This window comes from Vigna radiata, chromosome 7 (genome assembly GCF_000741045.1).
Source record: "Vigna radiata var. radiata cultivar VC1973A chromosome 7, Vradiata_ver6, whole genome shotgun sequence".
NCBI lineage: Eukaryota > Viridiplantae > Streptophyta > Magnoliopsida > Fabales > Fabaceae > Vigna > Vigna radiata.
The window spans coordinates 51169575-51185888 of record NC_028357.1 but is presented as its reverse complement, the minus strand read 5'-3'; the positions used below and the strand labels follow the sequence as shown (position 1 = coordinate 51185888).

The 16314-nt window shown below is 31.6% G+C and overlaps 2 protein-coding genes across 3 annotated transcripts; both read right to left on the bottom strand.

The window, feature by feature from the left end:
- Nucleotides 1-596: 596 nt before the first annotated feature.
- Nucleotides 597-2771, bottom strand: LOC106765721 (zinc finger protein CONSTANS-LIKE 16). Its single transcript, XM_014650428.2, has 2 exons — nucleotides 1769-2771; nucleotides 597-1563 (listed from the first exon to the last, which is right to left on the bottom strand). Exons 1-2 carry the CDS (start codon nucleotides 2648-2650, stop codon nucleotides 1336-1338), a joined length of 1110 nt encoding a protein of 369 aa, XP_014505914.1. The 5' UTR covers nucleotides 2651-2771; the 3' UTR covers nucleotides 597-1335.
- A 1979-nt stretch (nucleotides 2772-4750) lies between these two features.
- LOC106767878 (lysM domain-containing GPI-anchored protein 1) lies at nucleotides 4751-8777 on the bottom strand. 2 transcript variants are annotated; one of them, XM_014652838.2, is made up of 5 exons: nucleotides 7975-8777; nucleotides 5823-5937; nucleotides 5575-5739; nucleotides 5376-5407; nucleotides 4751-5284 (listed from the first exon to the last, which is right to left on the bottom strand). In XM_014652838.2, the coding sequence occupies exons 1-5, from the start codon at nucleotides 8687-8689 to the stop codon at nucleotides 5070-5072; spliced, it is 1242 nt and encodes a 413-aa protein (XP_014508324.1). In that variant the 5' UTR covers nucleotides 8690-8777; the 3' UTR covers nucleotides 4751-5069. The 2 variants fall into 2 exon arrangements, with proteins under 2 accessions (XP_014508324.1, XP_014508325.1); XM_014652839.2 differs by having other exon boundaries at nucleotides 5575-5736.
- Between the last annotated feature and the right edge of the window lie 7537 nt (nucleotides 8778-16314).

Below are 16314 nucleotides of genomic sequence, written 5' to 3'. Positions count from 1 at the left end.
TTTGAAGTTTCTGTTGTTTCACTTTCACTAAATCTGGCCCAGTAACCACAATTTTATGGACCACTCATTGCTCATATGGGATACAACAAAACTTGCATGTCATTGGGTGTCATCTACTGCGCTTATGTAGCTCTTGAGTTATCAGAAAGACAATGTATCACTTATAATTCTATGTACTCATATACGCAACTAGCACATCTTGATGTGAATATCCTCAATAAATCAATATAATATTTGCCCTTATATACAAGTCATGACTCATGATCATGTGGTTCTTGATAGGAGAACTATTTCAATTCCAATGTTCTTTGTGTTGGGATATCAAACCATAAAAAAAAAAAAAAATGCCTTTGATGTGATTTCTCACTTTTACTTATGTCTGTAATACTTCAACAAAAGCGTTTATTATGAAGATTAGACGTTCAACACTTAAAAAATTGGTTCCAAAGTAAGTTAAGTGATGAGAAGACATCGAAGCCAATACATAGATTGGGGAAACCAAACATGAGATCAACATTCTTATATAGAGAAGTTCCAATATTTATTCTGCTATAGAGAAGTTCATTTATACAACTTGTTTTTCATAGAAAGAGAAAAGGAAGGAGGTGGAGGACAAAATGCATGGTATAAATTGTTGTAAATTCTCTTGTATATAACAATATCGAGCCTTCACACAGCAAATGAAGAAGTTATGAAAGAAAAACATCTTCTTAACTTGAACCACGGAGCTTTTAATTGATTTCAAATGTAGGGCTAAGTGTAAAAACAAATACTTAAAGCAAATTAATTACATTTACTATTCCAACCCATCCCTTGCAATTGAAATGAACTTCAGTTATTCCCATCATGCAGTACATAGCTTGAGAAGATTGGTTATTTATGAATTTGTTCAAATTTGTAATGCATTCTGGGTACGCTCCTCATGTTGTTTAATTTGTTCTTCATGTACATAAAACAAGGAACAGTGGTCACCAGAGAAAAATATAAAAGCCAATACCAGTAACTTTAATCAGCAACCTAAAATACCTAAAATAACAGCATCGGCATTGAATAATTGAATTTTTAATAGGAAACAACAAAAAGGCTTCAAAAATTGGATTACCCGAGTTTGCTGAGAAGGAAAGATGGTCAATTAGTACTAATTGCTAAACCTGCCGGAGATATATATGAACAGAAATATCCCAAGCAACAAGTCTAGTAAAATTAAGACTGCCCAGTAATATTATTACTAGTTTAATATAATACAGGCTATATATATGTGTACATATATAGCCAAACCAAGTATTGATCCAAATTTGCAGAAATAGCAAAGATGGATCCGTTAACTGATAGATGTCATTGGTAAGCAGGAAAAGCATTCGCCCCCACAAAGCATGTTCTCTTCACAAAACGACCTTTCATTCTGGGCCTTTTTTCTGCGTTCAACTTTCTCACTTCATATCTAATTTTCTTTGCAAACAAACGAGTCCTTCTCTTCTCTCTGTACCTCGACACTCTTGCCTCTCTTCCTCCGTCTAGGTCACCCCTTAAGGCTCTTACGTCCCCGTCTACACCACTCAGACCCTGAAAAATAATAAATAATCACATGTCAACCATAGCTGACACATCCAAGATCCATGTAAAGAGCATAATTGCTAGCATTATACTCAAAGAGATGAAAGGAACGTTTGGTTTTCATTTGAGAGTCCTACAACACCCTTTCAAAAAGCAAAATTTGCAAACTTAATTATTGTAAAAGATGAAAATTAAGAAGAAGTAGAGGTAGTACCAAGCAGAAGTCATAGCCAGAGTTGAACTTAGGTGGGTTTGATGTTGTCCATGGAGAAGAACCTTGGCTAGACCATGCAGTTATAACCTCATCGTAGTTAAGTCTCAAAAATATGTCTCTCTTTGTTCCTCCTTCTTCACCCACAGCACCATCACTCGCCACCACACACTCCTTCTTTTCCCGTGCATCTGACAACACGGACTCAATGCTATTCCAATGAAAGGCATCATCGTTCGTCATGTCAAAAACTGACTCCAGATAACACGCTACATCACCATCAATATCCTCTTCATCCTTAACCTTCGCCATTGCACCCTGAACTCCCCCTCCCACACGCGCGCTTACTTCATCGTCTTCTTTCTCAAGTAGGTTTTCAACATCAGCAGCAAACTCCGCGAAATCCATGTCGGAAAAACTGTCCAAGTCATCTGTTCTCACATCATAATTGTCGAACACGGGCACGCGGCAAAGCATCTGTTCCTCCGTCTCGTCATTATCCACAGCCACGGGCTCTTGTTCTTCCCCTCCCATCTCCGGAACCAGGGGAAGAACACTGCTGTTGTTGAAGAGAACTTCTTCTTTGAGACGTTGTTGCAGTGCAAAGTGTTTGTTGTTGTTGTGACGTGGGGTTCTTGCCTTGCGTGTGAATCCACTGTGCCATGCGTGTGTGGTGGTGGTGGTTACCTTGGAGGATGCAGTTTGAAGCCGAACCCTTTCGTGCCTGCTAGCTAACTGGTTGGCCGAATGAACCAAAGTGTCGCAGCCATGGCAGAGAAAAGCATTATCAGCCGCACAGAACCACCTTGCTCTTCTGCTTATGCAGCTATCGCAGGCTCGTGCTGTCTTGGCTCCCAAGGCACCTGCATCTTTCATGTCTCTCATCGTGGAAAATCGTTGCTATTTTTTGGTTTGTTAAGTTTGAAATGAAAGTAACAATGGAATATTGAGATGCTTTTCTTATATTTATTTGCTCAGAATCAGATAGCAAAATGGTTCAATTATTGTTAGTGTGTGTTGAGACTTGACAGCGTGGTGTGGCAGTGGGGTCTGTCTATTTTCGTTTTGTCTGAGGTATTTTAGAAAAAAAAACACAAAGTCTTTTAATGTAGAAGGATTTATTTAAGAGACTGTTTTTTTCTTAGAAAAAATGTTATCTTTCTTATAAATGTTCTTGTATATATATACAAACTTAAAGATTAAACTTCTCATCAAATGATTAAAAGACAAATTATCTGTTAACCATGTTACATCAAACTTTCTCTTACTCAATAGGGTGCTCTCTCTCTCTGCCCATGCACTTTTGGTAATTTACTAGTGGGGGGTTTTGGCCCTACCATCTGGCCTCATCCCAGTGTTTATTGGCTGGAGATTTCATGTTCATCTTGTTCTCTGAATCCCCATTGGTTTCCTTTCTGATTATGGGATTTCTCATGGACCCATTTGGTTTTGGGTCTACTACTCTACTGGCGTAACTGTGGGTTTTGTATTAAAATTTGATTGTGACCCTTTTGGTTGTCTTGCTTTTATAATTCAATAATTCCTGGTAGAACATTAAATTTTCAATTTGTGGTCCCCACCTCGATGTTGCTTTCTCCTCACCAGAGGTTGCCTTCTACCCATTTCTTGTCTTAGTCACAGTGCATTTACAACCATTAGAGAAGCTGAGTGGTGTCTGAATAATTTATCAGTCATTCTGGTCACTAATTTTTATACTAACTTTTAGTTTTAGAGCTCGCTACTTCTGCTTCAGAAAATCTAAACCATAAATTAAAGCATGGTTTGTAAACATGTAGTCAAATTTAGTAACAAGGAACTCTATCTTGCTTGCTCCCACTTGTCTTACATCAGTGACGGACCTTTTTTTCACCAACAAACCCATTAATTTTAATTTGTCATGTCTAATCATTTTTTTCTGTGCTTGAAATGTAAACATTAATCTTATGTATAGGAAGGGAGGTTACTGCATAACCTGATCCCACCAGTGGAGAAACTGATATCTTATCTACCAATTTCAAATTTAAACTATGGTTAGTTCAATTATATTGTCAATTTTACCAAGCAGTTTCATTTGAGTAAACTTTACTGCATGAAAGGCCAATTTTGATGTAACAGATATTTGAAGGCCGAGTGTTGACATTTTAGGAATCAGTCCAAAGAACAGTTCACCATACAATTTTATATATATATATATATATATATATATATAGATATATAGATATATATATATTTTGGGGCCAGTAAATATTCTTCATACCAAGGCCGTAAATTACAACCAATGGAAGTTTAGTGTTATAGAATGGACTAGTTTTCACGAAAAGACATATCATGGTTCGAATGCCCATCTTAAGCACACTTTGACATTAACATTCACATACACTCTATTCTATCATGTAAGTTAACTGGGGGGACACAAGCATGTACAAAACAAACTTTATGTTGTACAGTATTATAACAACGCGTGGCATGTGTGGATAAAAGGCTAAAAGATCAAGGAATTTCAGTATAACGTTAATTTCAATGTGTGATTGCGGTTTTTTAAAATCTTCATTATTGATGGAACAATCATAGAAAGTTATTTTATGGCACCTGTTTTCATTCAACGTCAACATGAATGGAACTGATCGATCAGATATTGTTCGCAGAAACTGGAGGAAAGGTATTCGTGCAAAAACATGTCGCTGCTAATTGGTAAAAATAGACATAACTGAGAAGATATCGTTTTGCTTATCAATGTCAGCGTTTTTGCCTTGAAATTATTTTACTACTACTAATAATCTTGTCATATACACCTTTTATGGAAAGGAAGGCTAAAACTGAATGTATAACCAAATTCGGAAATAGAGCATTGTTTCAGAATCTATTAAACCGAGTTTATCTGTGAAGGTTTTTCAATAAACTGTCAGAAAATGCATGCATTTAATAACGAATTTTCTAAATAATTTTGAGCTTCTTAATTACCTCCCAGATATTAATTCGAATAAGTTCAAATTTGCAAAAACTTAGCTCTAGAAATTTTACCTGTAATATATGTAGCTTCTAACGAGGGACAATGATAATGACAACTGACTAATTGCTCCACTTGCAGTTCTTCAAGAACAATAAACGGAATTCTGCTATAATCAAATGTGCAGAAAAATGTTCTCAAAATAAGTCCCCAAACCAAACAAAGCGACAAAGTTTATTGAGGATGAAAAAAAAAAAAACCGTAAAAACAATGGCTTTGTACACCCAAAAAACAAGTGAAATCTTTCTTTTCTTATACAAGGGTAAGGTAGAATTGAATACAAGATGTGCTCAAATCTCAAATCAGAAAATAAAGGATAAACTTTAAAAATAAGAATATTTGCAGCACATTGATTAAAAATGGAGCAAGCCTTCCATTAAAGGCACTAGTCTTCTGAGAAGCTTTAGAAACTGGCAGTGGCAAGGAGGAGGATGTCTTCGGAGACATACCAAATGGGTCTTCAGAATATGCTGAGAAAGGCCAACATGATGGTCGTCTATGACAGACATTATCTGCATAAAACGAAGATATTAGAGTGAAAATCAAAATCAGAAATCTGAAACTTGTGCATATCTTGCTTTGGTATAATATAGAGATAATTACCAGGACACTGGAGGTAAGAAGAGTTCTTCATACTGCAAAAAAAAACATACCATATATTTGTTAAAATGCTAACAGCGTTTAACAGAAATTAAAACCCCATTTTAAAGTTTTCCCACAATTCATTCTTTAAGGCAAGCAAATCTAATAATACTGAAGTTGAAATTAATATTCAGTTGTTATGAGCATTCAATTTGCTTACCTACTCAGAATTTTTCCACCCCTGTGGCCACGGTAAACACATTGGATCACATTGCAAGCTGTTTCTGAATGCTCAACACATTCACTGCCAATAATAAGATTGGATTGTTTGCAACGTAAGTTATAGCAGGGAACAGCTAGCCCAGAAGGAACGCATCGCATCCTGCTAAAATTGATTGAAATACTAAATTCAGACTAAAATTAAAAATTGAATTTTTAGCAAGATTAAGTGTATATAATAGATCTTACGTAATATCCATTGGTTGGCAACTGCATTTGATGCAGTTGCTGGCAGTTAATGTATATGAGCCATTTGGGACTATCATACTCTCATCGTACCATTTCAAGGTTGCTGATGAACATGCTGCAAAGGACAGTACAATTATTTAAAGAATATTAATGACTAAGACAACATTCTGTTCCACTTCACAAAATCCTAAGTTTTATGAAGAATTTAGTAAAACCTACCTGAATGAATAGATAAAATCAGTGCCGTTTAGTACGTGTCTTCTTTTAGCAAGAGGCGTAATTTGGTTAATTTCATTTTACTCAAGAAAACTAGTGTTAACAATTCTTACTACAATACACTTTTTTAATATATTTCTTATCATTGCTAAATTATATATCCAAGTGAACCTAAAAGGAAAATTAATTTATTTTTAAATAACAGTGTAAATGACACTTTTTAAATTTATTTTTAAATGACAGTGACGCACACTTTATATTTACTACTTTATTTTTCAACCTTTATCTTTCTTTATAAATAAAAATAAAATAAAATTCAATGACTAAAGTATCCTTAGAAGTGGAAGCATCTAGTGTAAAAAAAATATTTTCCTATATATAATATAAAAAAGAGTTAAAACATGTTAATCGCATTGCTAGGAAAATGTCTACTGTGGTATTATTGTAGGAATACCAGTAGTTTTAATCTTATTTAATATCCTTTTGAAATGACACAAAGTAGCTAGCTTTATTTTCATTTGGTATAAAGTTGTTATAAAAGGTGTTATATAATATAGGTTTAATACCTATTTTGGTCTCTTTTTTTAGGGGTTTGTTCAAAGTGGTCCTCTCTTTTTTAAAAAGTTCAATACGGTCCTACTTTTTGCAAAAACTGTGCAAGTTAGTTCTTTTTGCTAACGGCGTTAATTCTGTTAACGGCAGAGCTGCCAGCTGGCAAATATTTGATGACTTGTACAAATAAAATTCGTTTTAGTCCTCATATTGGTTTAAAAATGTTCATTGTGGTCCTCGTATTGGTTTAAAAATGTTTATTGTGGTCCTCGTATTGGTTTAAAAATGTTTATTGTGGTCCCGTTTTAATACATGTTAATGATTTCACACGTGATCTAGTAATTCATGCGCTAACCTTTTGGAAAAGTATAATCACAATAATTTGAAGNTTATCAGTGTAGTTTCACGTGTTATATTAGTAAGTATGGAGATGTGAAAAAAGAACGCATCAGTTTTGGATTGTAACACGTGAAATTTTAGCTGCTGTTTTCTTAGAAAACCACAAAACTTTGCACAAGAGCATCNATTGACAAATTTGTGAAGCTGCTTACTGTCTCTAAGGATGATTTTCCTTTTTAGTAAAAGGGGACCACAATAAACATTTTTAAACCAATATGAGGACCACATTAAACATTTTTAAACCAATATGAGGACTAAAACGAATTTTATTTGTACAAGTCATCAAATATTTGCCAGCTGGCAGCTCTGTCGTTAGCAGAATTAACGCCGTTAGCAAAAAGGACTAACTTTTGCAAAAGGTAGGACCTTATTGAACTTTTAAAAAAAGGGAGAACCACTCTGAACAAACCCCCCAAAAAGAAGGACCAAAATAGGTATTAAACCTATAATATATTAGTATATATATTTTTTCCTCACATATATTGAAGAGAAAAGGTTTTCTTTTCTTATTTTTTTTTCCTTGTTTCTTTTTGCATAAAAGACAAAAATATTCTCATTATTTTACCATTTTCTTTTTCGCTGTCGTTGTTGGTTCTTTCTGTCCTTTTCTCATATCTAATTGTCTTAATCAAGTTTTACTTTTTTTATCTCTTACTTTTTTCTACTGAGAAGGAAGTAACATTTCACATATTACTCCTCAATAAATAAGATTTCCGGATTATATAATTCGAATATATAGAAATATTTACAAATGTGAAAGTTTTTTATAACTTTTTCCATGAAAAAGTAACTTTTAAAATGTGTAATTCGAAAGATGAAAATGACTTTCAAATTGATCTTAAAGTAAAAAAAATAACTTAATCCAAAAATTCTTTTAATGCAAAAATAATGACTTAAGTTATAATTCATTAGTTAAAAAAGCACCTACCAAATTAAATAATTCAAAACCTTTTTTATGTAAAAAATTATTTCAAGAGATAGGAACCTGCAATGGGAAGAGATATAATGTCTCCAGGATCTACCGTAGGTTCCGAAAAGCCATTGACAGCTTTCAAGTCCGAAATAGTTGTACCAAACTTTGCTGCTATGCTGCTCAGGCTCTCTCTTCTCTGCACAACATATGACATGTAAACAGCGGTTCCCCCATTGTTAACGTTGTTAAAACATGTGCATGGCAGTGGAATAACAATGGTGCCTCCATTCCTCAAGGGGTTGCTGCCATTGATGCTGTTCAGAATCTTGATTTGTTCACCACTGACCAACCCACCATAACCTTCTGATATGGACGCAGCTGTGTCTGCTGCACGAACAGTGTAGACGGTTGACATGGACCTTCGGATGCCATCCACACAAGAGCAGAAGATGGGTATTTTGACAAACGTTTTGGCCCTCAGGATTTGGTGTGCACTTGATGATGTTATGGGGAAGAGAGAGTTGGACGCCAAGATATCAGAGGCGTTTACATGGAAACGAGTCGCGATTTCTGATACTTTGGAGTCCCATGGCAAGAGATAAGAGAGGAGAGAGGGGCATGAGTCTGAGGAATTGCATGCTTCAATGGTGGACTTTGTTTCAACTTCATATTCAAAACTCAGTAACATCAAACACAAGATCCCAGGCCAAACAAACTGCAAAGAATTTCTCATTTTTTTGTATGCAGATGCAGGCCAGGAAAGTAGAAATAGAAGGATTCCTTCCATTCCATACTCACAAGTCTTACATTAATTGGACCAAAACTGTTAGGTGAAGGACTGTTCATTTATAAAAACTAATTTAATTATTACCACTTAATGCTACAGTGAGTGACTTTTAATTTAAAAACTAATTAATATATATAAGGATTTTTGTGCATTAAACTTGTTTTAGGATATAAAATTTAATGTGATAGAATCATCTAATGTCGTAGATGATAAAGAGAATGTTGAGTAATGCTTAAAATTATTTCTATCTTTATGTCTGTTTTTAATTTATTTATTTTTTATCAATTCAATAGATGTTACTACTGTACTTTGATAAGTCAATCCAATTGTATTTTTTACATGGAAATTTCTTTATTATATCTCATATCTTAGCTATATTATTAAATTCATACCTAGTCATTACCTTATGGTCAAAAACTCTACTATAAGAAATACTTGGAAACATATGTGCTTAATTTACCTTTTTATGCACAAATAAGGTAAAACAATCAAATTTTCTTAAACAAGAGATATAAGCTAATAGATGCAAAGAGAGACGTGAAAACCTTGGATTTGACATAAAGTGGCAAACAAAATCATGAACAAAGTAGCAAATCTAAACTTTGAATATCAAAAACTGTCTTACCAGTTGTTATCTTGACGAATCAAATATAAGAATATATTCCGCAGTTTATCTTTCCTCTTTTGGTACAATATTATCTAGGTGTGAACAATGGCAAATGTAGAAAGTGGTGTTTGAGTGGGATGAAGCTTTACCTCGGCCAACACAACACGTTATATATCAGAAGCCACTAACCCAAGGTGCGATGTTCCATCACGCACTGATATCTATTCTTTCTACGAATAACTGTGATGGAAATTTTGTCTATGTTTTGTTTGGTTCCTCATTTTTCATCCAACCAGAAAAAAGGTCTAAAAATGAAGCAGAAAAGGAAGGAAATGAACCTCTGACGACATTTACAGAGATAGTGGAGAATATTGGATTACGCGATATCTGAACACGTAGAGAAGAGTGAGAAAAGAACGGCCACATATGAACATAATATATAGTATACTGAGCGTAATAATTTGTGTTGTCTTTCAATGAGGGCAGTGATGGACGGTGTGGAGAAGGGTAAGAAGAAGAGGGTGGTGGACGTTAGGGTTAGGGAGGAGGAAGAGAGAGAGACCGCGCAGAAGCAGAAGCTTGATCAGGAGGGCCCCACCCAGGAGGAAGTCGACCACTTCTTCGCCATACTCCGCCGGATGAAGCTCGCCCTCGTTCACTTCCACCGCAAACCAAACGCCGCCAACCTCTGGAGGGAGGCACTCGAGGAAACTCACTTCACCCTCCGTCCCCCTCCCGTCGAAAACAACGCCGCCGATCGTTTCGATCTCAATGCCGTTGCTCCTGAGGCCGCCGACACCTAGTGTGGTGTCGGACGAAGAAAACAATTTCTGCATTATTATTATTATTTTCCTTCTCTAAATTTCATCTATTTCTTTGAAGTACTTAATTGCTTATTGGCTCTCTGAACGCTACAATAATTGAAGTTTGGAGTATTAGAAACAGGTTTATCGTTCTCCTTGTATTATTTTCTGCATAACTTTCTTTCTCACCGTACTAATTGGGGTTGCAGAAAGAAATCTGGTGAGATTCAGGAAGGAATAGACTTGAAATTTATATGGGCTGAACCCACAATTGAACTTTATATGGGCTGAACCCACAACTGTTCTTCCGGCCCAGTGCCTACTGCCTTTTATCTTTAGTACAGAAAAATGCATAGTGAAGCTAATCAGGTAGGAACAGTTTTATTTTTATTCAATGCTCAAATTCGCTTTTATTTATTTAAATTTGGGATGACACTGACTTCAATCCCATATTTTAAAAGGTTTAAAGCTTTTAATAATTGAAATAAAAGAAATATGTTATATTAGTTTTTAAATATTAAATTTGAAAAAATAAAATAATTGGTGGGAGTAAAAAATTGTTTTAACAAAATTTAGTGATTAAAAACATAATTAAACATATATTTTATTGTAAGAAAAAATTGGACAAACTTCTTCGAATAAAATTCTAAGAGATAAAATTTACAAAATAAATTCGACTTACACACAAATTGAAAAAAAAAACTTAGAAGTTATATTAAAAAAATTACAAATTATTTTATATATGAACTAATTTTAATCTACAGTAAAACTTTTTTTTTGTTTGTTTAAAAGTCCTTTGGAAAGGAATTTCCTATACAAATTCTAATAAATGTTTTATTATATTTGGTATTAAGAAGAAAAAATCACTAAAAGTTCATCACAAATAGTTTTATTATAATAAATAATTAGGATAAAAAGTGATTTTTTTTTTCAAATTAGAGAGACTAAAATGCGTTTTTTAATATGTTTTATTGATATTTGGTAATTACTAAAAAATGCAATAAATCTCCACCACCATTATTCTATATACTATTTTCATGATAATTTTTCATAAGAAACGGGCAAACACATCTTCCTTTTATGTAATTTCACTCCAGACAACATGTTGTCAGCAGAATTAACGTTGTGTGTGGCTTGTAAAGAATGAAATAAATAATAGTATAATTGGATTATTTGTGATGGATTTGCCACCATAGGTTACTTTTTATTATCTATTAACTTTATTAGAGATTTTAAATAATAAATAACATCTATATCTATATGAATATACATTTGGTTTTTTAAATTATTAAATCAACTTACTAGTTTATCAATTTTGGTTGTCTTTTATTTTTGAAGGACCAGTCATATTTTTTCCACTTGTAAAATTCTCTACAATCTTGGGGTTCCTTTAGAAGAAACAGTTAGATCATTTTTGCAATGAATTAACAAAAAATGAAATTTATAATCAAGACAGCTGTTTGAATATACTTTTAATTATGTCTATAAATTAAAAAAATGTATTTTAAAATGAGCTTTATTTACCAATATAATAAACGTTTTTGTTATTACATTTCTTTCAAGCTCAGTGACACACTGATCACATGTATGACAGATTAGACAGGCTGAAATGAGATGGTGCATATAGATAATGAGGTATATGTTTTTTTTCCTTGATTTTAAACAATATATATATATATATATATATATATATATATATATATATAAGAGTAGCTTTTAAAATATAATAAACAAAGGTTTCTAAAAAAATACTTGTATTACTCAACATAGTAATAATAAAATTGAAATTTTGACAAATATGAGGTAGACTAGCCCTGACTCAGTCATTAGATGAGATATGACAGATTAGAAATTCAGATATCATGGATTAGAATTTCTGAAATCTCAAAATTGAAATTGAGTTCTTTGTTGAGAGATTTCATTTATAATTTTTTTTCCATTTCTCCTGTGGATAAATTTTTTGCTTTGGTTTGTGGTGAAGATAAAATTAAACTTATCTTTGTATATTTAATGGAAAATTAATATCTTTATAAATTCTACGGGATATTTCCATTTAAGAATAAAAAAATGAAATTATCAATATACTTATTTAATGAAAATTTTTAGATTCGTTTAATTAATATATGAAATAATTTATTTAATATTTCTTTATATTAATTTAACAAATTGTATGAATAGATTCATTAAATATGTATTGTTAAATTTATTTAATAAATACATAGAGAAACCTGTTTAATATTTTATTTGTACTTGTACAATGAACTTATGAACATTTAATGTTTTATTTTAAATTCATATAACTAATACATCAACAGACTATTTTATTTTATTTTATATTATTAGACTGATCAAACTATTTTTATTATACTTTAATTAATATAGGTAGAAATTTGTCTAATATGTCTATTATTAGACTTATATAATTTTTTTTATTATATTTGTCTTGTTTATTATTAGATTCATTTAATTAACATATATTTATAAACTTAAACAATGATAATACAAATATATTGGTGATATATTTTAAAACAATTTATTTATTAATAGTTTTTTTTTGTCTTTATATTTTCAAACTGAAAATAAAAACAATAATATAAAATAAAATACTTTTTACTACTAAATCTGAATACTTTTCTTTTAAAAAAATTACTTTTTTTATCAAAACATAATTTAATCTATTATAATAAATGGTTATAAAAAAATCTTTTTTTCACCAGTGTTTGAATCAGACACGTAAGTCTTATTATCATACCTAAATCCAATTATAATATTCAATACGATAATACCACATATGAAAAAAAAAATCTTGAACACTTAATTTTCTTATTAACTGAAGCATATGCTTAAAAAACTGGGTTTTGCTGAGTCTAATGTAATAGGGTAAACTATTAAAGTCTGTGACAGTGGTAGGCATCGTTTTCAGTTTTACATACTTTTACTAACGGCCAGAAACGCTTAGCCACTTCTGCACGCCAATACAGTCAATAATTGATTAATTCCTGAATGTGAAGGTTATATAATTATATTATCGTTGACGGCGTCATCTTCTTATGTTTCCATTACTTCAAAATTATTAATGCATTAAAAACTCATCTTCAAAACAATGGTGGAAATATGTCAAAAAAATACACTCTCTTCTGCGGTTAGGTAAGAGGGATAGTGACAGAGGGCTAAAAATCACTAAAAATATGCATAACATTTAAGCAGTATGTTATTTTATAAACAGATTAAAAATGTTATATAAAACACTAAATTTTGTTGCTGTTTTGGAACCTTCCTAAATTCATTGATCTTAAATAATTCGTTAATCCATGTTAATTTTTTTTGTATTGGTGCTAAGCTCATAAAATTATGTTAAATGATTTTTTTGGTTGTTGGAAAGTTCATAAATTATGTTAAATAAACTTTTAGTCTGGGTAACGTATCAGCATGTAATAGACATATAAAATACGTAAACTTAAAGAGTAAGTTGGTAGCTAAAATACGAAAAGATGCAATAAAATATAGTGACGATATAAAAAGAAAAACTTACAAGTTAAAGTCTTGGATATGAGACATTGTCGTCTAATACATAAATTTATTTTTCATGACGACTTATTGATGTTGATACTGTCTAATATTTCTCCTCAAATAGGCTTAAAGTTGATAACATAATGAATAGGTCTTAGCCGTTCTAACATAATGAATCACCTAAAACATTTGTATAGTAGGTTTTAGTATTACATAAATGTTTAAACTTATGACAATATTTAGAAAAAGTCATAAAATCTTATAAGATTTGTAAACAATGAATGTTATCAGAAGATAATTTGTTCAACTTTTTTACATTATTTCATATTATATTACATGTTTCTTATACGAACTAGTTCACACATTGATTACGTGATTGTATTGATCATGTGTTAATAATACATGAGAGTGCATTGTTCTACCATTGTTTATATTATTCATAGTATATGTTTTTACATAGACAAACCTAAGTTGGAGGTCGTGGTTGGATGCAGTGGTTCTCTTAGAATGTTTTTATAATTTATATTTTTAATATATATATTATAGTTTATTTTGTTTTTATTATAATATATTTTCATTTTATGTTTCCATCATACTTTAATTTAAGAGTTAAAAATATTTATATTTTAATGATTTTATTGGGCTATTCAATATTGTATAATTTCAGAATGAATTAATGGGACATTAAATATTATTTATTAACTTTTCACATATACTAGAATATGATCACATCAATCATTATCTACAACAATGTTAAGATTTTTATGTAAATAAGTTTGATGTGGCTACCCTAACATGTTATAAATATCTTAAATGATTTTTTTTTTTTTAGAAATTTGCTATCGAATAAGTTATCTCGAACATGTGAAAACTCTAAACCGATCAAGACATGAAAAACTCGAAAGTAATACATCTTGCAATTGACACAGTAATATTCCTAAGATTAAAGATGAATAAGACCTAGCAATATGCTTCCACGTTTCCAAATTCTATAAAACCAGATATCCAATCACATTTAACTTTTTATCATATGTTTATTGTAATGTCTTAATTATGATTCATCAGTATTTAATTGAGATAAAATACCGTAAGACTCCAAATATTATTTTTAAGTTAATGTGTAATATTTTTTATGCAACAATAATTATATTTTGAGATAGTTTATCGAATACAATTTTTAACATAAAATATATTTTGATATATATTATGGTGAGAAAATCATCGTATATTCTAATATTTTCAAACTGAATGATGTTATAAACATTCAGTGTTGATTGTTTGTCTAATAAAACATTACTTATTATAAGAATTATAAGAAAAGTATTTAGGTGTAATTTTAACACACAAATTTATTCGAAAAATTGATAGTATATGTAAAGGTCTGAAAAATTATAAAGTCATTGGACCCTATATGGAGGCAGCTAGGCTCATAAACTAAGGGTACCTTAGCCTTAGAAGGGGGGCTTTTTCAGAAATCAGATTTTTTTCATAAGCCAATTTTCCTTTCTCTTTTTAGAAATCCTTTTCCCTAAATTCTCTCTGCCTTCTCTCTAGATTTCCAGCTAATTGAACCGTTCAATCTTGGATTTGAAGGTGCTCAGGCGTTCACCGCACCGAAGGCTTCCTTTTGATCCGATATATTTTCGATTTGATCGGTAAGTAATTTTCTCCTCTTCTCCGCTGCTTCGCAACTTAGGGAATGCCTTTTTCCGGCTGTAGACAACCAGGAGCATTCTTCTTTTTATTCCTATTTAAAGCTTAGGTCTAAGAGCTTATTCCTCCACCATTTTGGTGATATATAGGTACTGTAAATTCCTGTGTTGCATAAAGTTGCTGTGAGAGCGTCTCTTGTGAACTGTACTGTGAGAAACCAAGGTAAGGGGAGCTGACTTTTTTTTTGGAATTTAATTTATAAAATATTTCAATGTTGAATTTGAACTTATGTGTTTGTGAAGCTGTCTTGCAATTTTTAATTTTACTGGATGTCCAAATTGAGACTGTGAAACTGTGTATAATTATTGTGTGTTTAAATATTCAAATAGTGCATGAGAATTGGATGTATATGAATTGTCTCTGTGGAAATTAATCCGTTTTAGTTGAAATTGATCTTGTTGGAGGGTTTGGAGTAAGTGCTCTGTGATAACATGTATATAGGTATTAAATAAGTGTACAAGTACTTTTTCAGAGTATTGTGGGAGGGGGGTAAAATATAAAAAAATTGAGCGCTTGAGGTTTAGAGCACAACAGACTAGTTTAGGTAACTTTAATAAATTAATTAAAATTGGTTGAGAGTCTTTCTTTGTTGGTAGGATAGAGGGGACTTAAAAACCTGAGTTGGCACATCCCTGATCATAGAGCAGCCCCGGCCTAGTCGACTAGTCATATGTGCTAGCGCCGAAGGTGAGTCTGGTGCGTTCAGACATCTGAACCCTCTCCGGTGACCAATTGGGTAGTGAGGTGAGATTGAGAACAGGCATTATGTGATAATGAATAATTTAACAAGCAATTTCATAATTAAGGAAGTATTATAAGTTATTTTGAGGTAATACGTATCATGATATATATATATATATATATATATATATATATATATATATATATATATATATATATGTATATATAGATTTATATAATATAGTTACGTGACACATCTAAATTCTATTAATATTATATAACAATACGTATGTTATTATATTTTATTAATA